The sequence below is a fragment of the Salmo trutta genome, unplaced genomic scaffold (assembly GCF_901001165.1).
Source record: "Salmo trutta unplaced genomic scaffold, fSalTru1.1, whole genome shotgun sequence".
NCBI classification, from domain to species: Eukaryota; Metazoa; Chordata; class Actinopteri; order Salmoniformes; family Salmonidae; genus Salmo; species Salmo trutta.
Window position 1 is genome coordinate 27082 of NW_021823113.1, and position 23174 is coordinate 50255.

Consider the following 23174-nt stretch of genomic DNA (forward strand, 5'->3'; position numbering starts at 1 on the left):
CACCATTCCAACAGAACACCTGGATAACACCATTCCATACAGAACACCTGGGATAAGTTTTAGGTCTACTGATACATTGGTCTGTAGGCTGTCTCTGAGTTTTAGGCCTGCTGATACATTGGTCTGTAGGCTGTCTCTGAGTTTTAGGCCTAACTGATACATTGGTCTGTAGGCTGTCTCTGAGTTATATGGAAGTTATAGGCAGAGTTGCAAAGAAAAAGCCATATCTCAGACTGGCCAATAAAAATAAAAGATTAAGACGGGCAAAAGAACACAGACACTGGACAGAGGAACTCTGCCTAGAAGGCCAGCATCCCGGAGTCGCCTCTTCACTGTTGACGTTGAGACTGGTGTATTGTGGGTAATATTTAATGAAGCTGCCAGTTGAGGACTTGTGAGGTGTCTGTTTCTCAAACTTGATACTCTAATGTACTTGACCTCTTGCTCAGTTGTGCACCGGGGCCTCCCACTCCTCTTTCTATTCTGGCTATTTTGGAACTTTGTGAGTATGTTTACTGTTAATTTTTATTTTTTTATTTCACTTTTGCTTATTATCTATTTCACTTGCTTATTGGCAATGTAAACATATGTTTCCCATGCCAATAAAGCCCTTAATAACCTCTCAAAGATCCACCCCTTTTTTTAAATTTTCACCTGAAATGACATTCCCAAATCTAACTGCCTGTAGCTCAGGCCCTGAAGCAAGGATGTGCATATTAATGGTACCATTTGAAAGGAAACACTTAGAAGTTTGTGGAAATGTTGAAAGGAATGTAGTAGAATATAACACAATAGATCTGGTAAAAGATAATACAAATAAAATAAAGTTTTTTCTTTTTTTGTACCATCATCTTTGAAATGACATAAGGCCATAATGTATTTTCCAGCCCAGGTGCAATTTAGATTTGGGCCACTAGATGGCAGCAGTGTATGTTGCAACGTTTTAGACGGATCCAATGAACCATTGCATATTCTGTTCAAAATTTTGTGTCAAGACCACCCAAATGTGCCTAATTTATTTATTAATAACTTTTCATGTTTCAAAATGATGCACTCTCCTCAACAATAGCATGGTATTATTTCACTGTAATAGCTACTGTAAATTGGACAGTGCAGTTAGATGAACCAAATTAAGCTTTCTGCCAATAAAAGATATGTCTATGTCCTGGGAAATTTTCGTTTTACTTACCACCTCATGCTAATCGCATTAGCCTACGTTAGCTCAATTGAATTGAGAGAGAGAGCAGATAGAGAGAGAAGGCGCGCTCATCACCAATGTGTCAGACATGACTATCGTAGCTATGCAAATGACAACCTCCTTATGAGCAAACAAGTGTTTGTCTGTGTGTTTGTGTGTGTGTGTGTGTTTTTCTTGTGTGTGTCTGCTTGTGTTTGAGAGTGTGTGTGTGTGTGTGTTTGAGAGTGTGTGAGTGTGTGTGTGTTGTGTGTGTTTGTGTGTGTGTGTTTTTTCCTGTGTTTGTCTGCTTGTGTTTGAGAGTGTGTGTGTGTGTGTTTGAGAGTGAGTGTGTGTGTGTTTGTGTTGTGGGTGTGGGGGTTAACACAGGCTTTTGCATCTGCCTGTGAAAACAGAGAAGAGTGAAAAATCACACGTTCACAAGTTAGCTAGGTGGGCGATGTTCGGACGCCAGGGGATGAGATGAATCACTTCTCCATCCTCTCTCTCTCTCTCATCTCTCTCTCTCTCTCTCCTCTCTCTCTCTCTCTCTCTCTATCTCTCTCGTTCTCTCTCTCTCTCTCTCCTCTCTCTCTCTCTCGTTCTTTTCCCTGATTTGCTCAAGGAGACACCCGTAAGTGTTTACAAATATACAACGTTACTCCAGCCCCCTTGCTCATGAGGGACACCCCCCTTGACAATATGTACAAAATAAGTTACAAACCAATAAAACATGCTATATATATATTTATGCTAACATATAAATTATATATTATGCTAAACAATGATATGTATATATGATTGATGATTACCACCTCAGGCTGTGCTGTAAAGGTCAGCATTTTAAATATATATATATATATATTATACCAGCTATTAGTGGGTGATATAGTGTTGTATGGATGATATAGCTGTTTTGGCCGGGTTGCGTGGAAGTGAAGAAGCTTTTAAAGGCATTGGCCTACAATGGAGTTCATTAATATTATACACAGTCATTTAGCAGTCACATAAACAGTAATATTATACTAAGGCGATTTAGTGCTGCTTCAGGAACAGGCCCAAATCCCTGTCATTGCATTGGAGAGGAGACGCAGATCCGGGTGGGTAACTTACCTTTACCATCTGTTCTATTGGCCAACGTGCAATACATTAATAACCCTCCTGCAGTGCTCCGGTCGAATTGGAAAGATTTACAAGTTTTCTCTCTGAAAAATGTAGTTTATTTAATGTGATCGTCGTAAGGTTTCATGGCTTTGTCCACACAGGGCATCTGAACACACAAAATATATTTTGATGATTTTCATTACATTTTGGGTGTTTTATTTAACTTTTGTTCATCTGTGGTGTTCCCGGTCAAAAATGACCGGTCATTAGAAATGAATGGGTGAGACTACAATTAGTGTATAAAATTGAGTTCATGCACATGCCCGTTCATCAGATGGACACACTTCCTCTCCCAGGCCATCACATGCATGTGTGTTTGAGTGAACACACACACACACACACACCTCACTCCCCTTCTTGGCTTCCATGGCAACCCACACAGGAACCAATAGGATCTTTCCCCCACCAAACAATCACAACATTGTTTCAATAATATATAGAACTTTTCTCGTAGCTCTGGTATATAAATATTTTTTTGAGGCCTTGATCACAATTCATTCCGTGGCAGCGCAATGACCAAACTGTATGTGAGGCTCTTGATCATATCTTTGATCATGACACTGGTGAGGAGGAGAGAGTCCAGGAAACTGACAGTGTAGATGAATTAGAGGAGAAAGTAGTCTGTGATAAATAGCACATTATGTTTAATCTGAGTATTTGTTATAGTCAAAATAATCCATACATTCTGCTTTTTTTTTACTCAAAAACGAGTTGTATGAGCTCAGGTCAATGAGTCCTACAGGCCATAAATAGCAAATAGAAGTTCAAAATGAACTTAAGTTGATAAAAAGATCTAACACAACATTAGGTGATTATATATGTATTATTATGGATTTATAATCAGCTATAATGGGGGCGGCCATTTTGGACCGGGAAACACAGAATGAATTAGCATGAAACGAACACAACAGGGGGGGTTAAAGAATAGACGGGAAGAGCTCCGTTTGAGACTGTCCTACCAACGGGACATTCAAAACTGTAATATCTTATGTTTCGCCGTGTCGTTGCTGAACGACGACATGGATAACGTACAGCAGGCTGGGTTTTACGCTGCATCGGCAAGATAGAACAGCTGCCTCCGGTAAGACAAAGGGTGGCGGTCTATTTGTAGGTAGAGTTTCTCATGATAAGCTATAGATCACACTATTTACCAAGAGAGTTCTCATCTATATTTTTCATAGCTGTCTATTTACCACCACAAACCGATGCTGGCACTAAGACCGCACTCAACGAGCTGTATAAGGCCATAAGCTAACAAGAAAATTGTTATTCAGAAGCAGTGCTCCTAGTGGCCAGGGACTATAAAACTTTTCAACTTAAATCCATTTTACCTCATTTCACATGTGCATTTCATTTCAGAGGGGAAAAAAAACTCTAGACAACCTTTACTCCACACACAGAGATGCATACCAAGCTCTCCCTCGCCCTCCATTTGACAAATTTGACCATAATTCTATCCTCCTGATTCCTGCTTACAAACAAAAACTAAATCAGGAAGTTCCAATGACTCGCTCAATATGGAAGTGGTCAGGTGACGCAGATGCTAAACTACAGGACTGTTTTACACAGACTGGAATAAGTTCTTGGATTCATCCAATGGCATTGAGGAGTATATCACCTCAGTCACCGGCTTCATTAATAAGTGCATCAGTGACCGTACGTACATATCCCAACCAGAAGCCATGGAATACAGGCAACATCCACACTGAGCTAAAGGGTAGATTTGCTACTTGCAAGGAGCGGGACATTATTCTGGACACTAAGAAATCCCTGTTATGACCGTTCAACAAAGCATCAAACAGGCAAAACATTAATACAGGACTAAGATGAGTCCTATTACACCGGTTCTGACAGTCAGATGTGGCAGGGCTTGCAAATGATCATGTCCACCCCTGTCTCTACCCTCTCCTCCTCTTCCTCTGTCTCTACCCTCTCCTCCTCTCCCCCTGTCTCTACCCCTCCTCTCCTCCTCTCCTCCTCCTCCCCTCTGTCTCTACCCTCTCCTCCCCTCCTCTTCTCTCCTCTCCTCCTCTAATCCTCTCCTCCTCTTCACCCTTTCTCTCCTCTCCTCCTCTCCTCCTCTCCACTCTGTCTCTACCCTCTCGTCCTCTCCACTCTGTCTCTACCCTCTCCTCCTCCCCCCCTGTCTCTACCCTCTCCTCTCCTCACCACTCTGTCCTATCTCTGTCTGTCTCTGTCCTGTCTCTGTCTGTCTGACTTATTCCTCTGTCCCTGTCTCTGTCCTGTCTCTGTCTGTCTCTTTCTGTCGGTCTCTGTCGCTGTCCTATTTCTGTCTGTCTGTCTTATTCCTCTGTCCCTGTCCCTGTCTCTGTCCTGTCTCTGTCTCTGGCTGATTCCTCTGTCCCTGTGTCTGTTCTGTCTCTCCCTCTGTCTGTCTGACATCTTCCTTTGTTCCTGTCTCTGTCTGTCTCGGTCTCTTTTTCTTCATTTGCCTCTGTCTCTCCCTTGGTACGTCTTCCTTTGCCACTGTCTCTCTTCCTATCCCTCCATCCCTCCCCCCTCCTCTCTTCTCCCTCCCTCCCTCCCTTCCTCTGTCTGATGTCTCTCGTTCTCAGTGGTCCTGTGTTCTCTCATGATCCATCAATCCCTCCCTCTCTCTCTTTATCCCTCCCTCCCTCTCTCTCGCTCTCTCGCTCTCTCTCTCTCGCTCTCTCTCTCTTTATCCCTCCCTCCCTCCCTCCCTCCCTCCCTCCCTCCCTCCCTCCCTCCCTCCCTCCCTTCCTCTGTCTGATGTCTGTTGTTCTCAGTGGTCCTGTGTTCTCTCATGATCCATCAATCCCTCCCTCTCTTTATCCCTCCCTCCCTCTCTCTCACTCTCTCTCTCTCTCTCGCTCTCTCTCTCTTTATCCCTCCCTCCCTCCCTCCCTTCCTCTGTCTGATGTCTGTTGTTCTCAGTGGTCCTGTGTTCTCTCATGATCCATCAATCCCTCCCTCTCTTTATCCCTCCCTCCCTCTCTCTCACTCTCTCTCTCTCTCTCACTCTCTCTCTCGCTCTCTCTCTCTTTATCCCTCCCTCCCTCTCTCTCGCTCTCTCTCTCTCTCGCTCTCTCTCTTTATCCCTCCCTCCCTCTCTCTCGCTCTCTCTCTCTTTATCCCTCCCTCCCTCCTTCCCTGCCTCCCTCCCTTCCTCTGTCTGATGTCTCTCGTTCTCAGTGGTACTGTGTTCTCTCATGATCCATCAATCCCTCCCTCCCGCCGGTGTTAAGCTGACAACAGTGTTTGTGTTTCCCAGAGGTGCTGTGTTCTCACTCTCTTCCTCTCTCGCTCCATACCTTCCTCTTCTCCATCATCTTCTCCCAGCGCTACAGGGGCCAGCAGGAAGCAGCCTTCTGATGAACCCACTGTTTGTTTCCTGTGTTTGTAAGGGATGGATGGATGGATGAGATGGATGGAATGGAAGGTGGGTAGGTAGGTAGGTAGGATGGATGGATGGAATGGAAGGTGGGTAGGTAGGTAGGTAGGTAGGTAGGTAGGTAGGTAGGTAGGATGGATGGATGGATGGATGGATGGCGGATGGATGGATGACGGATGGATGAATGGATGGATGAATGGATGGCGGATGGATGGATGGATGGATGTTTTGGGAGGAGAAAGGATGGGTGGAGGAATTGATGGTGGCTAATTTCCTCCCAGAAATTAAACGTGTAAACAGCTTCACTTGCTACGTCATTGTATGTTATAGACCATATGTACTGTATGTTGACTCAATGTTTGACATATGGAAATGTAATCTACATGTGTACAGTATGTTGAAGTATGTGTGTGTGTGTGTTTTTGTGTGTGTGTGTGTGCGCGTGTTCCTGCTTGAATACACACACACATACACACACACACACACACACACCAGCTCTTCTTAATGCTCCTCTCATTGGACCCCTCCACTCTTCCTTCTTCTGTCCTCTAGTTGTTAACTGCACAGAGCCAGGTCATGTAGCGGACAGCGTCAGACAGGTGTTGTCTGAAGGCCCCGGTCGTTACAGCTTCCAGACCGTGGTGTCCTACCGCTGTAACCCTGGTTACTACCTATTGGGAACCAGCGCTCTGTCCTGCCAGGGAGACGGCACCTGGGACCGGTCACTGCCCAAGTGTCTGTGTGAGTACCAGACACACACACACACACACGCACACACACACAGACACACACACACACACACACACAAACACCAAGGGATTTTAACACATACACACACACACACACTCACACCATGGGATTTTAACACACACACACACACACACACACAAACACACACACACACACACACACACACACACACACACACACACCATGGGATTTTAACACGATCACACACACACACACACACACACACACACCATGGGATTTTAACACACACACACCGGCGGTTTAAAATAGCATCGCTTTGTGCCTCAGTGCTCTTGTAAGGGCTTCACACAAACACAGCCATTGTTTGATGTTCTTTCCCAGAAGGCCTTACTTCAGGAGAACAATAGGAAGATGGTTACTGTAATTACATTAATTATACTTGGAAGTACAGGTAAACTAGATATATTTACTAGAACATTTAAAAAAAAGTCAGCACAGAAATTGTAACATTGGTCAGAATATTTCTATGTTATCTTCGGATTGGTCCATTTCTCTTTCTCCTCTCCTGTGATTGGTTAGTGGTGTTGTGCGACCGTCCCAGCATGCCCCCGTACGCCCAGATCTCCGGTGACCGTCGGACGGTGGGATCGGTGATTCGGTTCAGCTGTATTGGACAGCGGACGGTGATCGGTAATACAACACGCACCTGTCAGCTGGACGGACAGTGGAGCGGCTCGTTACCACACTGCTCTGGTATGGAACACACACACACACACACACACACACACACACACACACACACACACACACATACACAGACACACCACACACCACACACCACACACACACCTCCACACACACACACACACACAACACACTACACACACACACACACACACGCATACACATACACACCTACACACACACCTACACACACACTACACACACTACACACACACACACACACACACCACACACACACACACACACACACACACACATACACACACTACACACACACACTACACACACACTACACACACACACTACACACACACTACACACACACACACCTACACACCTACACACCCACACACACACACACACACTACACACACTACACACACACACACACACTACACACTACACACTACACACCACACACACACACGCACACACACACACACACACCCTCACAATGGGAGACTGAAGTGTCTGGAGTGGGACCAATCTGTTAGTAGTAACAGATGTTCTGATAATAATAGTAGAATATAGTAAAGTACAGATCAAGTCACTATCACAATGCTCCTGTCTATATGAGGGTCTCAGAGCTGTCTATAGGAGGAGATGTGTGGGTCTCAGAGCTGTCTATAGGAGGAGATGTGTGGGTCTCAGAGCTGTCTATAGGAGATGTGTGGGTATCAGAGCTGTCTATAGGAGGAGATGTGTGGGTCTCAGAGCTGTCTATAGGAGATGTGTGGGTCTCAGAGCTGTCTATATAAGGAGATGTGTGGGACTCAGAGCTGTCTATAGGAGATGTGTGGGTCTCAGAGCTGTCTATAGGAGATGTGTGGGTCTCAGAGCTGTCTATAGGAGGAGATGTGTGGGTCTCAGAGCTGTCTATAGGAGATGTGTGGGTATCAGAGCTGTCTATAGGAGGAGATGTGTGGGTCTCAGAGCTGTCTATAGGAGATGTGTGGGTCTCAGAGCTGTCTATATAAGGAGATGTGTGGGACTCAGAGCTGTCTATAGGAGATGTGTGGGTCTCAGAGCTGTCTATAGGAGATGTGTGGGTCTCAGAGCTGTCTATAGGAGGAGATGTGTGGGTCTCAGAGCTGTCTATAGGAGATGTGTGGGTCTCAGAGCTGTCTATATAAGGAGATGTGTGGGTCTCAGAGCTGTCTATAGGAGATGTGTGGGTCTCAGAGCTGTCTATAGGAGATGTGTGGGTCTCAGAGCTGTCTATAGGAGGAGATGTGTGGGTCTCAGAGCTGTCTATAGGAGATGTGTGGGTCTCAGAGCTGTCTATAGGAGATGTGTGGGTCTCAGAGCTGTCTATAGGAGATGTGTGGGTCTCAGAGCTGTCTATAGGAGGAGATGTGTGGGTCTCAGAGCTGTCTATAGGAGATGTGTGGGTCTCAGAGCTGTCTATAGGAGATGTGTGGGTCTCAGAGCTGTCTATAGGAGATGTGTGGGTCTCAGAGCTGTCTATATGAGGAGATGTGTGGGTCTCAGAGCTGTCTATAGGAGATGTGTGGGTCTCAGAGCTGTCTATAGGAGATGTGTGGGTCTCAGAGCTGTCTATAGGAGGAGATGTGTGGGTCTCAGAGCTGTCTATAGGAGATGTGTGGGTCTCAGAGCTGTCTATAGGAGGAGATGTGTGGGTCTCAGAGCTGTCTATAGGAGGAGATGTGTGGGTCTCAGAGCTGTCTATAGGAGATGTGTGGGTCTCAGAGGTGTCTACAGGAGGAGATGTGTGGGTCTCAGAGCTGTCTATTGGAGGAGATGTGTGGGTCTCAGAGCTGTCTATAGGAGATGTGTGGGTCTCAGAGCTGTCTATAGGAGGAGATGTGTGGGTCTCAGAGCTGTCTATAGGAGATGTGTGGGTCTCAGAGCTGTCTATAGGAGGAGATGTGTGGGTCTCAGAGCTGTCTATAGGAGGAGATGTGTGGGTCTCAGAGCTGTCTATAGGAGGAGATGTGTGGGTCTCAGAGCTGTCTATAGAAGGAGATGTGTGGGTCTCAGAGCTGTCTATATGAGGAGATGTGTGGGTCTCAGAGCTGTCTATAGGAGATGTGTGGGTCTCAGAGCTGTCTATATGAGATGTGTGGGTCTCAGAGCTGTCTATAGGAGATGTGTGGGTCTCAGAGCTGTCTATAGGAGGAGATGTGTGGGTCTCAGAGCTGTCTATAGGAGATGTGTGGGTCTCAGAGCTGTCTATATGAGGAGATGTGTGGGTCTCAGAGCTGTCTATAGGAGATGTGTGGGTCTCAGAGCTGTCTGTAGGAGATGTGTGGGTCTCAGAGCTGTCTGTAGGAGATGTGTGGGTCTCAGAGCTGTCTATAGGAGGAGATGTGTGGGTCTCAGAGCTATCTATAGGAGGAGATGTGTGGGCCTCAGAGCTGTCTATAGGAGGAGATGTGTGGGTCTCAGAGCTGTCTATAGGAGATGTGTGGGTCTCAGAGCTGTCTATAGGAGGAGATGTGTGGGTCTCAGAGCTGTCTATAGGAGATGTGTGGGTCTCAGAGCTGTCTATAGGAGGAGATGTGAGGGTCTCAGAGCTGTCTATAGGAGGAGATGTGTGGGTCTCAGAGCTGTCTATGGGAGGAGATGTGTGGGTCTCAGAGCTGTCTATAGGAAGAGATGTGTGGGTCTCAGAGCTGTCTATAGGAGGAGATGTGTGGGTCTCAGAGCTGTCTATAGGAGGAGATGTGTGGGTTTCAGAGCTGTCTTTATGAGGAGATGTGTGGGTCTCAGAGCTGTCTATAGGAGGAGATGTGTGAGTCTCAGAGCTGTCTATAGGAGATATGTGGGTATCAGAGCTGTCTACAGGAGGAGATGTGTGGGTCTCAGAGCTGTCTATAGGAGATGTGTGGGTCTCAGAGCTGTCTATAGGAGATGTGTGGGTCTCAGAGCTGTCTATAGGAGATGTGTGGGTCTCAGAGCTGTCTATAGAAGATGTGTGGGTCTTAGAGCTGTCTATAGGAGATGTGTGGGTCTCAGAGCTGTCTATAGGAGGAGATGTGTGGGTCTCTGAGCTGTCTATATAAGGAGATGTGTGGGTCTCAGAGATGTCTATAGGAGATGTGTGGGTCTCAGAGCTGTCTATAGGAGATGTGTGGGTCTCAGAGCTGTCTATAGGAGGAGATGTGAGGGTCTCAGAGCTGTCTATAGGAGGAGATGTGTGGGTCTCAGAGCTGTCTATAGGAGGAGATGTGTGGGTCTCAGAGCTGTCTATAGGAAGAGATGTGTGGGTCTCAGAGCTGTCTATAGGAGGAGATGTGTGGGTCTCAGAGCTGTCTATAGGAGGAGATGTGTGGGTTTCAGAGCTGTCTGTATGAGGAGATGTGTGGGTCTCAGAGCTGTCTATAGGAGGAGATGTGTGAGTCTCAGAGCTGTCTATAGGAGATGTGTGGGTATCAGAGCTGTCTACAGGAGGAGATGTGTGGGTCTCAGAGCTGTCTATAGGAGATGTGTGGGTCTCAGAGCTGTCTATAGGAGATGTGTGGGTCTCAGAGCTGTCTATAGGAGATGTGTGGGCCTCAGAGCTGTCTATAGGAGGAGATGTGTGGGCCTCAGAGCTGTCTATAGGAGGAGATGTGTGGGTCTCAGAGCTGTCTATAGGAGATGTGTGGGTCTCAGAGCTGTCTATAGAAGATGTGTGGGTCTTAGAGCTGTCTACAGGAGATGTGTGGGTCTCAGAGCTGTCTATAGGAGGAGATGTGTGGGTCTCTGAGCTGTCTATATAAGGAGATGTGTGGGTCTCAGATCTGTCTATAGGAGATGTGTGGGTCTCAGAGCTGTCTATAGGAGATGTGTGGGCCTCAGAGCTGTCTATAGGAGGAGATGTGTGGGCCTCAGAGCTGTCTATAGGAGATGCGTGGGTCTCAGAGCTGTCTATAGGAGATGTGTGGGTATCAGAGCTGTCTATAGGAGGAGATGTGTGGGTATCAGAGCTGTCTATAGGAGGAGATGTGCGGGTCTCAGAGCTGTCTATAGGAGGAGATGTGTGGGTCTCAGCGCTGTCTATAGGAGGAGATGTGTGGGTCTCAGAGCTGTCTATAGGAGGATTTGTGTGGGTCTCAGAGCTGTCTATAGGAGATGTGTGGGTCTCAGAGCTGTCTATAGGAGGAGATGTGTGGGTCTCAGAGCTGTCTATAGGATGAGATGTGTGGGTATCAGAGCTGTCTATAGGAGGAGATGTGTGGGTCTCAGAGCTGTCTATATGAGGAGATGTGTGGGTCTCAGAGCTGTCTATAGGAGATGTGTCGGTCTCAGAGCTGTCTATAGGAGGAGATGTGTGGGTCTCAGAGCTGTCTATAGGATGAGATGTGTTGGTCTCAGAGCTGTCTATATGAGGAGATGTGTGGGTCTCAGAGCTGTCTATAGGAGATGTGTGGGTCTCAGAGCTGTCTATAGGAGATGTGTGGGTCTCAGAGCTGTCTATATGAGATGTGTGGGTCTCAGAGCTGTCTATAGGAGATGTGTGGGTCTCAGAGCTGTCTATAGGAGGAGATGTGTGGGTCTCAGAGCTGTCTATAGGAGGAGATGTGTGGGTCTCAGAGCTGTCTATAGGAGGAGATGTGTGGGTCTCAGAGCTATCTATAGGAGGAGATGTGTGGGTCTCAGAGCTGTCTATAGGAGGAGATGTGTGGGTCTCAGAGCTGTCTATAGGAGATGTGTGGGTCCAGGGAGAGTGGGTCTCAGAGCTGTCTATAGGAGATGTGTGGGTCTCAGACGCTGTCTATAGGAGATGTGTGGGTCTCAGACCTGTCTATAGGAGATGTGTGGGTCTCAGAGCTGTCTATAGGAGATGTGTGGGTCTCAGAGCTGTCTATAGGAGGAGATGTGTGGGTCTCAGAGCTGTCTATAGGAGGAGATGTGTGGGTCTCAGAGCTGTCTATAGGAGGAGATGTGTTGGGTCTCAGAGCTGTCTATAGAGGAGATGTGTGGGTCTCAGAGCTGTCTATAGAGGAGATGTGTGGGTCTCAGAGCTGTCTATAGGAGATGTGTGGGTCTCAGAGCTGTCTATAGGAGATGTGTGGGTCTCAGAGCTGTCTATAGGAGATGTGTGGGTCTCAGAGCTGTCTATATGAGATGTGTGGGTCTCAGAGCTGTCTATAGGAGATGTGTGGGTCTCAGAGCTGTCTATAGGAGATGTGTGGGTCTCAGAGCTGTCTATAGGAGATGTGTGGGTCTCAGAGCTGTCTATAGGAGGAGATGTGAGGGTCTCAGAGCTGTCTATAGGAGGAGATGTGTGGGTCTCAGAGCTGTCTATAGGAGGAGATGTGTGGGTCTCAGAGCTGTCTATAGGAGGAGATGTGTGGGTCTCAGAGCTGTCTATAGGAGGAGATGTGTGGGGTCTCAGAGCTGTCTATAGGAGGAGATGTGTGGGTTTCAGAGCTGTCTGTATGAGGAGATGTGTGGGTCTCAGAGCTGTCTATAGGAGGAGATGTGTGAGTCTCAGAGCTGTCTATAGGAGATGTGTGGGTATCAGAGCTGTCTACAGGAGGAGATGTGTGGGTCTCAGAGCTGTCTATAGGAGATGTGTGGGTCTCAGAGCTGTCTATAGGAGATGTGTGGGTCTCAGAGCTGTCTATAGGAGATGTGTGGGCCTCAGAGCTGTCTATAGGAGGAGATGTGTGGGCCTCAGAGCTGTCTATAGGAGGAGATGTGTGGGTCTCAGAGCTGTCTATAGGAGATGTGTGGGTCTCAGAGCTGTCTATAGAAGATGTGTGGGTCTTAGAGCTGTCTATAGGAGATGTGTGGGTCTCAGAGCTGTCTATAGGAGGAGATGTGTGGGTCTCTGAGCTGTCTATATAAGGAGATGTGTGGGTCTCAGATCTGTCTATAGGAGATGTGTGGGTCTCAGAGCTGTCTATAGGAGATGTGTGGGCCTCAGAGCTGTCTATAGGAGGAGATGTGTGGGCCTCAGAGCTGTCTATAGGAGATGTGTGGGTCTCAGAGCTGTCTATAGGAGATGTGTGGGTATCAGAGCTGTCTATAGGAGGAGATGTGTGGGTATCAGAGCTGTCTATAGGAGGAGATGTGCGGGTCTCAGAGCTGTCTATAGGAGGAGATGTGTGGGTCTCAGCGCTGTCTATAGGAGGAGATGTGTGGGTCTCAGAGCTGTCTATAGGAGGATTTGTGTGGGTCTCAGAGCTGTCTATAGGAGATGTGTGGGTCTCAGAGCTGTCTATAGGAGGAGATGTGTGGGTCTCAGAGCTGTCTATAGGAGGAGATGTGTGGGTCTCAGAGCTGTCTATAGGATGAGATGTGTGGGTCTCAGAGCTGTCTATATGAGGAGATGTGTGGGTCTCAGAGCTGTCTATAGGAGATGTGTGGGTCTCAGAGCTGTCTATAGGAGATGTGTGGGTCTCAGAGCTGTCTATATGAGATGTGTGGGTCTCAGAGCTGTCTATAGGAGATGTGTGGGTCTCAGAGCTGTCTATAGGAGGAGATGTGTGGGTCTCAGAGCTGTCTATAGGAGGAGATGTGTGGGTCTCAGAGCTGTCTATAGGAGGAGATGTGTGGGTCTCAAAGCTGTCTATAGGAGGAGATGTGTGGGTCTCAGAGCTGTCTATAGGAGGAGATGTGTGGGTCTCAGAGCTGTCTATAGGAGATGTGTGGGTCTCAGAGCTGTCTATAGGAGATGTGTGGGTCTCAGAGCTGTCTATAGGAGATGTGTGGGTCTCAGACCTGTCTATACGAGATGTGTGGGTCTCAGAGCTGTCTATAGGAGATGTGTGGGTCTCAGAGCTGTCTATAGGAGGAGATGTGTGGGTCTCAGAGCTGTCTATAGGAGGAGATGTGTGGGTCTCAGAGCTGTCTATAGGAGGAGATGTGTGGGTCTCAGAGCTGTCTATAGAAGGAGATGTGTGGGTCTCAGAGCTGTCTATATGAGGAGATGTGTGGGTCTCAGAGCTGTCTATAGGAGATGTGTGGGTCTCAGAGCTGTCTATAGGAGATGTGTGGGTCTCAGAGCTGTCTATAGGAGATGTGTGGGTCTCAGAGCTGTCTATATGAGATGTGTGGGTCTCAGAGCTGTCTATAGGAGATGTGTGGGTCTCAGAGCTGTCTATAGGAGGAGATGTGTGGGTCTCAGAGCTGTCTATAGAAGATGTGTGGGTCTCAGAGCTGTCTATAGGAGGAGATGTGTGGGTCTCAGAGCTGTCTATAGGATGAGATGTGTGGGTCTCAGAGCTGTCTATATGAGGAGATGTGTGGGTCTCAGAGCTGTCTATAGGAGATGTGTGGGTCTCAGAGCTGTCTATAGGAGATGTGTGGGTCTCAGAGCTGTCTATATGAGATGTGTGGGTCTCAGAGCTGTCTATAGGAGATGTGTGGGTCTCAGAGCTGTCTATAGGAGGAGATGTGTGGGTCTCAGAGCTGTCTATAGGAGGAGATGTGTGGGTCTCAGAGCTGTCTATAGGAGGAGATGTGTGGGTCTCAGAGCTGTCTATAGGAGGAGATGTGTGGGTATCAGAGCTGTCTATAGGAGATGTGTGGGTCTCAGAGCTGTCTATAGGAGATGTGTGGGTCTCAGAGCTGTCTAGGAGATGTGTGGGTCTCAGAGCTGTCTATAGGAGATGTGTGGGTCTCAGAGCTGTCTATAGGAGATGTGTGGGTCTCAGAGCTGTCTATAGGAGATGTGTGGGTCTCAGAGCTGTCTATAGGAGGAGATGTGTGGGTCTAATAGCTGTCTATAGGAGGAGATGTGTGGGTCTCAGAGCTGTCTATAGGAGGAGATGTGTGGGTCTCAGAGCTGTCTATAGAAGGAGATGTGTGGGTCTCAGAGCTGTCTATATGAGGAGATGTGTGGGTCTCAGAGCTGTCTATAGGAGATGTGTGGGTCTCAGAGCTGTCTATAGGAGATGTGTGGGTCTCAGAGCTGTCTATAGGAGATGTGTGGGTCTCAGAGCTGTCTATATGAGATGTGTGGGTCTCAGAGCTGTCTATAGGAGATGTGTGGGTCTCAGAGCTTTCTATAGGAGGAGATGTGTGGGTCTCAGAGCTGTCTATAGGAGATGTGTGGGTCTCAGAGCTGTCTATAGGAGGAGATGTGTGGGTCTCAGAGCTGTCTATAGGATGAGATGTGTGGGTCTCAGAGCTGTCTATATGAGGAGATGTATGGGTCTCAGAGCTGTCTATAGGAGATGTGTGGGTCTCAGAGCTGTCTATAGGAGATGTGTGGGTCTCAGAGCTGTCTATATGAGATGTGTGGGTCTCAGAGCTGTCTATAGGAGATGTGTGGGTCTCAGAGCTGTCTATAGGAGGAGATGTGTGGGTCTCAGAGCTGTCTATAGGAGGAGATGTGTGGGTCTCAGAGCTGTCTATAGGAGGAGATGTGTGGGTCTCAGAGCTGTCTATAGGAGGAGATGTGTGGGTATCAGAGCTGTCTATAGGAGATGTGTGGGTCTCAGAGCTGTCTATAGGAGGAGATGTGTGGGTCTCAGAGCTGTCTATAGGAGATGTGTGGGTCTCAGAGCTGTCTATAGGAGATGTGTGGGTCTCAGAGCTGTCTATAGGAGATGTGTGGGTCTCAGAGCTGTCTATAGGAGGAGATGTGTGGGTCTCAGAGCTGTCTATATGAGGAGATGTGTGGGTCTCAGAGCTGTCTATAGGAGGAGATGTGTGGGTCTCAGAGCTGTCTATAGGATGAGATGTGTGGGTCTCAGAGCTGTCTATATGAGGAGATGTGTGGGTCTCAGAGCTGTCTATAGGAGATGTGTGGGTCTCAGAGCTGTCTATAGGAGATGTGTGGGTCTCAGAGCTGTCTATACGAGATGTGTGGGTCTCAGAGCTGTCTATAGGAGATGTGTGGGTCTCAGAGCTGTCTATAGGAGGAGATGTGTGGGTCTCAGAGCTGTCTATAGGAGGAGATGTGTGGGTGTCAGAGCTGTCTATAGGAGGAGATGTGTGGGTTTCAGAGCTGTCTATAGGAGGAGATGTGTGGGTCTCAGAGCTGTCTATAGGAGGAGATGTGTGGGTCTCAGAGCTGTCTATATGAGGAGATGTGTGGGTCTCAGAGCTGTCTATAGGAGATGTGTGGGTCTCAGAGCTGTCTATAGGAGATGTGTGGGTCTCAGAGCTGTCTATAGGAGATGTGTGGGTCTCAGAGCTGTCTATATGAGATGTGTGGGTCTCAGAGCTGTCTATAGGATGAGATGTGTGGGTCTCAGAGCTGTCTATAGGAGGAGATGTGTGGGTCTCAGAGCTGTCTATAGGAGGAGATGTGTGGGTCTCAGAGCTGTCTATAGGAGGAGATGTGTGGGTCTCAGAGCTGTCTATATGAGGAGATGTGTGGTCTCAGAGCTGTCTATAGGAGATGTGTGGGTCTCAGAGCTGTCTATTGGAGGAGATGTGTGGGTCTCAGAGCTGTCTATAGGAGATGTGTGGGTCTCAGAGCTGTCTATTGGAGGAGATGTGTGGGTCTCAGAGCTGTCTATAGGAGATGTGTGGGTCTCAGAGCTGTCTATATGAGATGTGTGGGTCTCAGAGCTGTCTATAGGATGAGATGTGTGGGTCTCAGAGCTGTCTATAGGAGATGTGTGGGTCTCAGAGCTGTCTATAGGAGGAGATGTGTGGGTCTCAGAGTTGTCTATAGGAGGAGATGTGTGGGTCTCAGAGCTGTCTATAGGAGGAGATGTGTGGGTCTCAGAGCTGTCTATAGGAGATGTGTGGGTCTCAGAGCTGTCTATAGGAGGAGATGTGTGGGTCTCAGAGCTGTCTATAGGAGATGTGTGGGTCTCAGAGCTGTCTATAGGAGGAGATGTGTGGTTCTCAGAGCTGTCTATAGGAGGAAATGTGTGGGTCTCAGAGCTGTCTATAGGAGAAGATGTGTGGGTCTCAGAACTGTCTATAGGAGGAGATGTGTGGGCGTCAGTGTGGCCCTCAAGGGCAAAGCCAGTGTCCTCTATAAAGCTCTCTAATCTGTTCATATTAGTGTGTATAACAGGAGCAGGTAGAGCCCTAGCTACCACCCAGCACACAGTGTTATGAGGGACACTTCTACAGCCATAAAGACATCTCAAACACTCACACACACACACACACACACACACATATACATACACACACACACACACACACATATACATACACACACACACCCACACACACACACACATGTACATACACACACACACACACACACATACTCTCCAGTGATAGTGAAATCTACCCTGACAGTTTATGTCACAATTCATGACGTTCATATGTCCTGTAGACTTGCTGACTTTCTCTTCTCAGACCATAAAACACATATTATTTTATTCAGAATCACCGTATTTCCATTTTTTTATTTTTTTTATTATTTGTTAGGTGAAAACCACTAAAGTCATATTGATTTTGGCACTGGGAAACTGGACCTATGAAGCATACATAGGACATATGAATGCTGTTTTAACTGGTTTAAAAGCAGTCAGGGAGATATTACATGAATAAGGTTTGGAGGCCAGAATGACAGACTAGGAGAGGTGGAGATTCCTTCAACGTTTAAATGAAACCAAATCGTTGTTTTAGGGTTGTTTTAGGACGTATTGTCTGACCTTTTTCAAGACAAGGTTGTTTTCATCTTCTTTAACAGGGAACTTGTTATATTTTGGGGGAGATTTGAGCACAAAAAAAGACCGACCAGGAGAGTTAGAGATACCTTCAGAGGGGGTTAGATAATAAATACAAATATCAAAGAAAAATAATCCACATTTAAAGTACATTTTAGATTAGTAGATATATCAGGAACACTTAGAATCCATGAGTCTTCAGAGGCATAATGTCTTACGTCAGATCAGAGACAACGTTGATCTTGATCGTCTTACGACAGAGCGCTTGATATCTGAGACAACATTTCTCTTGATTGTGGTGCTAGTAATAAAACACACTGCTGTCAATGTTGTTTTTTCATGACCGTTAAATCAAATCTAAGTTTATTTGACCTACTATTTCACCTCCATCTCCATCCCTGCTCTCTCTCTCTCTCTCCCCCCTCTCTCTCTCTCTCTTTCTCTCTCCCCCCTCTCTCTCTCTCTCTCTCTCGCCCCCCCTCTCTCCCCTTCTCTCTCGCTACCCCCCTCTCTCTCTCTCTCCTCTCTCTCCTCTCTCTCTCTCTCTCTCTCTCTCCCCCTCTCTCTCTCCCCCTCTCTCTCTCTCCCCCCCTCTCTCTCTCCCCCTCACTCTCTCTCTCTGTTCTCTCTCTATCTCTAGGAGAGTCGTCTGGTCTGTGTGGAGATCCAGGTATCCCGGACCACGGTATCAGACTAGGAGAAGACTTCTCAGTGGGCAGTGTGGTGGGGTTCAGCTGTGAACAGGGATATGTCCTACGAGGATCCTCAGAGAGAACATGCCAACATAACAGCACCTGGGTGGGCACACAGCCAGAGTGCCATGGTAAGATACAGGACACACACATGTTTACAAGCAGAACACGTACACACATGATCTGAACAAGACCACAACACACACACATTGCTAAACCACAGCAGTATTATCTAAGGTGTGGACATGTTTCTCTCTGTCACTCTGTGTCTCTCACTCCTGTCTGTCGGTCCCTCCCTCCCTCCCAGTGGTCAGCCTCCTAAGTAACCTCCACTCTGTTTCCACACGGTTTCCTGCTCTCTGACCAATACAATGTAGCAATGGGATCCATTCCATTTAACCCTTGCGTGGTCTTAACATTCTGTATACTCCCCTTGTCCTAATATGACCCTCCTTCACTAAACCCCTAAAATAAAGCAGCTTAAAACCTGCTACGGTTTCCACAACATCCGGTGAAATTGCAGAGCGCGAAATTCAAATTAAATTATTAGAAATATTTAACTTTCATAAAATCACAAGTGCAATACACCAAAATAAAGCTTAACTTCTGGTTAATCCAGCCACCGTGTCAGATTTCAAAAAAGTGAAAGCAGACCATGCGATTATCTGAGGACAGCACCCCACCAAACAAACACATGAAAATCATATTTCAACCAAGCAGGTGCGACACGAAAGTCAGAAATAACGATATAATTCATGCCTTACCGTTGAAGATCTTCTTTTGTTGGCACTCCAAAATGTCCCAGAAACATCACAAATGGTCCTTTTGTTCAATAAAATGTCAATTTATTTGGAGCGTTTGATTCAGAAATATACCGGTTTCAACTCGCCCAACATGACTACAAATTATCTAATAAGTTACCTGTAAACTTTGTCCAAACATTTCAAACAATTTTCCTTATCCATCCTTAGGTATCCTAAAACATAAATAATCTATAAAATTTAAGACGGAATATACTGTGTTCAATAGCGGATAAAATCAAAGTGGAGCGAGCTACAGGTCGCGCGCCCCAAACAAAAGAGTCCACTTGGCTTGACACTCATTCTGAATAGCCGTACTTCTTCATTTCTCAAAGGAAAAACCAACCAATTTCTAAAGACTGTTGACATCTAGTGGCAGCCATAGGAACTGCAACCAGGTGCCTCATGAATCCAGTTTCCCATAGAAAACCAATAGAAAACAGTCAACTCAAAAAAAAAACATTCCTGGATGGTTTGTCCTCGGGGTTTCGCCTGCCAAATAAGTTCTGTTATACTCACAGACATTATTTTAACAGTTTTAGAACCTATAGAGTGTTATTGATCCATATCTACCAATCATATGCATATCCTAGCTTCTGGGCCTGAATAGCAGGCAGTTTACTTTGGGCATGCTTTTCATCCGGATGTGAAAATACTGCCCCCTACCCCAAAGAGGTTAATTGAATTTTAAACCCCAAATCTATTTTGCATGAAGAAACAACCTGTCATTCATCACAAACTTTGTGAATATCTGTGTTTTCCCTCTTTACAATGCAGAAAGAAAGACGGCATTTAATCAGTGGACAGCACTCGTTTCTATTATTTATTACAACCTGTCATAATTGTTTTCTATACTAAAGTAGAGGTTTATTTTTTTTGCTGAAGGTATAGAAATAGCACTTGTATAGCCTAAGAAAGTAAGAGAAATGTTATTATTATTATTATTTATATTTCACAATGCATTTAATCAGTGGATACCACAAATGTTTTATTACAACACACTTGTCATCATTTCTTTCTTTAATAAAGTAGAGGTTTCTTAGTATTATTTCTAAAGGCAAGCGATAGCACTTGATTAGCCCATGAAAGTAGCAGAAATGTGCAATAAGTAGTTTTGAATGCATTTTATTGAAGGGAAATAACAGTCTTGAACTTTATTGGCAAAATAGTGATATATTGTTATATACTGTACAATGAGGAATTCAACTACAAAATAACAGTCTTCTCCCATTTTTTTAACCATTGCCCCCCACACATAAGGTGTAATAAACAACAACAATAAATAAGAATAAAATAAGATAATAGATACAAAATAAAAACGTGAAGAACATAAATCAATCAACTCCAATTAGCACATGTATGACAGTATGCAAGTGTGTGCATGGACTTTGCAGATGTATTTCTCACATGGGCAGCACATAGTATTTGTTTTACAGTCCTTCTTTGGAGGGCAGAATTGGCATCTCCTCCTCTTGCCTGCCCCAGCTGCAGCCTCAGTTGGATCAGGACAAGATTCAGCCCCCTGAACAGCTTTCACAAGCGCTGCAGAGGCTGCTGTGCGGGGGAGGCACTCCCTTCTTTGAATGTGTGTGATTACAAGTGCCTTTCCCAGCTGCTCCAGGTACACCCTCCTCTTGTTCCGCTTATCAGGCATCCAGGTAGGGTTGATCTTGTTCCATATCACAAAGGCGTTGTATGAGGACACATCAATGATGTTATTGAATATGACCTGGAGCCAGCGGGCAGCCATCCTCCTGCAGCTGTAAGTTCCAGTCCCCTTGTCCAGGTTGTCCACGCCTCCTTTGTTGTGGTTGTAGTCCAGGATGATGTCTGGCTTCCTGTCCTCACGATCACTGATCTCAGCCGTTTTGTGCAGTGTGCTCAGGAGGACCAAATTCTTGTTCCTCTTTGGGAGGTAAAAAAACTAGAGTGGTGGTGGGGGTGAAGGCAAACTTTTGATGAGAAGGCCTCTCTCCCCCTTGTTGCGAGGAGTGCAGGGGGGAGCTCAGGCTTGTTCTTTCTAACTGTGCCAACCATGGTGATCTTCCTCTTCAGGAGCTGCTGGCTGAGTTCATAAGTTGTGAAGAAATTGTCACACGTGACATTGTGGCCCCTCAGTCCATCTGTCACATTAAGCACAACCCAGATCCCCTAGTTCTTCTCTGGGCCTCCACTGGTCGACCTTCAGTGGCATCGTGACACGGAAAATCACCCTTCCACTCTCTGCATCCCAGAGACTACATGTAGCCTCGCCTCGGGACCTATACACACCCTCTAAGATTAGCAGCCCTATGTAGGCACGCAGGTCAATCTCATCCATCCTTTTCCAGTTGTCTCCATATTTACGGAAACTCTCCAAATCTGTCATCTCCAGGATGATGTTTTCGATGGCTGGTGAGATGAACATGTAGGATGTTGAGGCGATGTCCTGGGCAACTGCATGTCTTGTGGGCCCTGGGGTCATCCTTATGAAATTTTGTGCTGCCATCCTGCCCTGGTTGTCATATGGTGACAAGGACCATGTTATTTTGCCGTTCTTTGACAAAAGAACATCTCTCTTTCAGCTTGGGGGATTTCTTCTTCTTCTGAAGATGATGCATCGTGCTTTTGGGTTGTATTCTTCCCCATCTTCTTCTTCAGATACCTCCTCCTCTTGTAAATCATTGTTCTCTGGTTCCTCCTGGACATCTGAAAAAATCTGATCTATGACCTGTTGGGCACTGAAACGTGCACTCATGGCTTCAGCAAAGAGAGAACTGGGGGGACTGTCATCTGCAGCACCTTTATAGCCTCTGACTGCATTCCCCATTAGTAAACAATGCTTTCAAGACATGTTTATTTTGTCAGAAATGTGTGAACTTGAGTCGTGTGTGGGGTCGTGGAGGGAAGATGCTGAACATGCACAAGAAAGTTTTGGTTTTGTCTGAGTTCAATCAATAGCACACAATCTCTGTGTGTGTGTGTCTCAATGTATCATTGTGTGTGTGTGTGTGTGTGTGTGTGTGTGTGTGTGTGTGTGTGTGTGTGTGTGTGTGTGTGTGTGTGTGTGTGTGTGTGTGTATAAATTATTTTATAACTGCTAGGTCAAAAATGACCTTAAGACTTCACCTTTCATGGAAATATGAACAAAGGAGATGTTTTTACTTTTTAATAAAATGTTGGGGTCAGTCTAGGAAAACTCGTGAAATTTCACGTTGAAAAATATATAATTTAGGTGGTTTTCTCAGCTGTTATTAAACAAAGTGGCGGGTCATTTTTTACCCTTAAGACAACAGAGAGGTTACATTTCTATTCGGAAGGTTTTTAAATTCCTCAATGGACTGAGTTATTGACCCCGAAACTGCTATCCTGCTGATCGGTTAAACTATGTCTATTGGCAGCGCTCCCCTGGACTCAGAAATGATCTGTATTTCTGCTAATTAACTGCTCACCTCTGTGTTGCTATTCCCCTCATGTCCTCTCTGTAACAGCCTGAACAGTCAAGCTGACAGGAGAGAGAGAGGAGAGTGAGTGGCTGGAAAGACATAGAGAGATGGAGGGAAAGAGAACATGCAGAATTCTACAAAAAAATATACTCCATGTCCAACGTAAAATAACAAATAATGCAGAGCAGAATTAGGACGATACCCGCTAATTATCACAATCCAGAAAAGAGCCGTTAAATTCTACATCCACCTAAAAGGAAGTGATTCTCCAAACCATCCATAACAAAGCCATCACCTACAGAGAGATGAACCTGGAGAAGAGTCCCCTAAGCAAGCTGGTCCTGGGGCTCAGTTCACATACACACCCCACAGAGCCATCACCTACAGAGAGATGAACCTGGAGAAGAGTCCCCTAAGCAAGCTGGTCCTGGGGCTCTGTTCACAAACACAAACAGACCCATCACCTACAGAGAGATGAACCTGGAGAAGAGTCCCCTAAGCAAGCTGGTCCTGGGGCTCTGTTCACATACACACCCCACAGAGCCATCAC

The 23174-nt window shown here is 46.3% G+C and overlaps 1 protein-coding gene across 1 annotated transcript; it reads left to right on the plus strand.

Moving 5' to 3' along the window:
• Nucleotides 1–5734: 5734 nt before the first annotated feature.
• On the plus strand, nt 5735–18530 carry LOC115188983 (CUB and sushi domain-containing protein 2-like; the record flags this gene model as incomplete). Its single annotated transcript, XM_029747791.1, has 4 exons — nt 5735–5759; nt 6264–6452; nt 7002–7175; nt 18348–18530. Coding segments are annotated over exons 1-4 (571 nt in total), but the record flags the coding sequence as incomplete, so codon positions are not given.
• Nucleotides 18531–23174: the final 4644 nt, after the last annotated feature.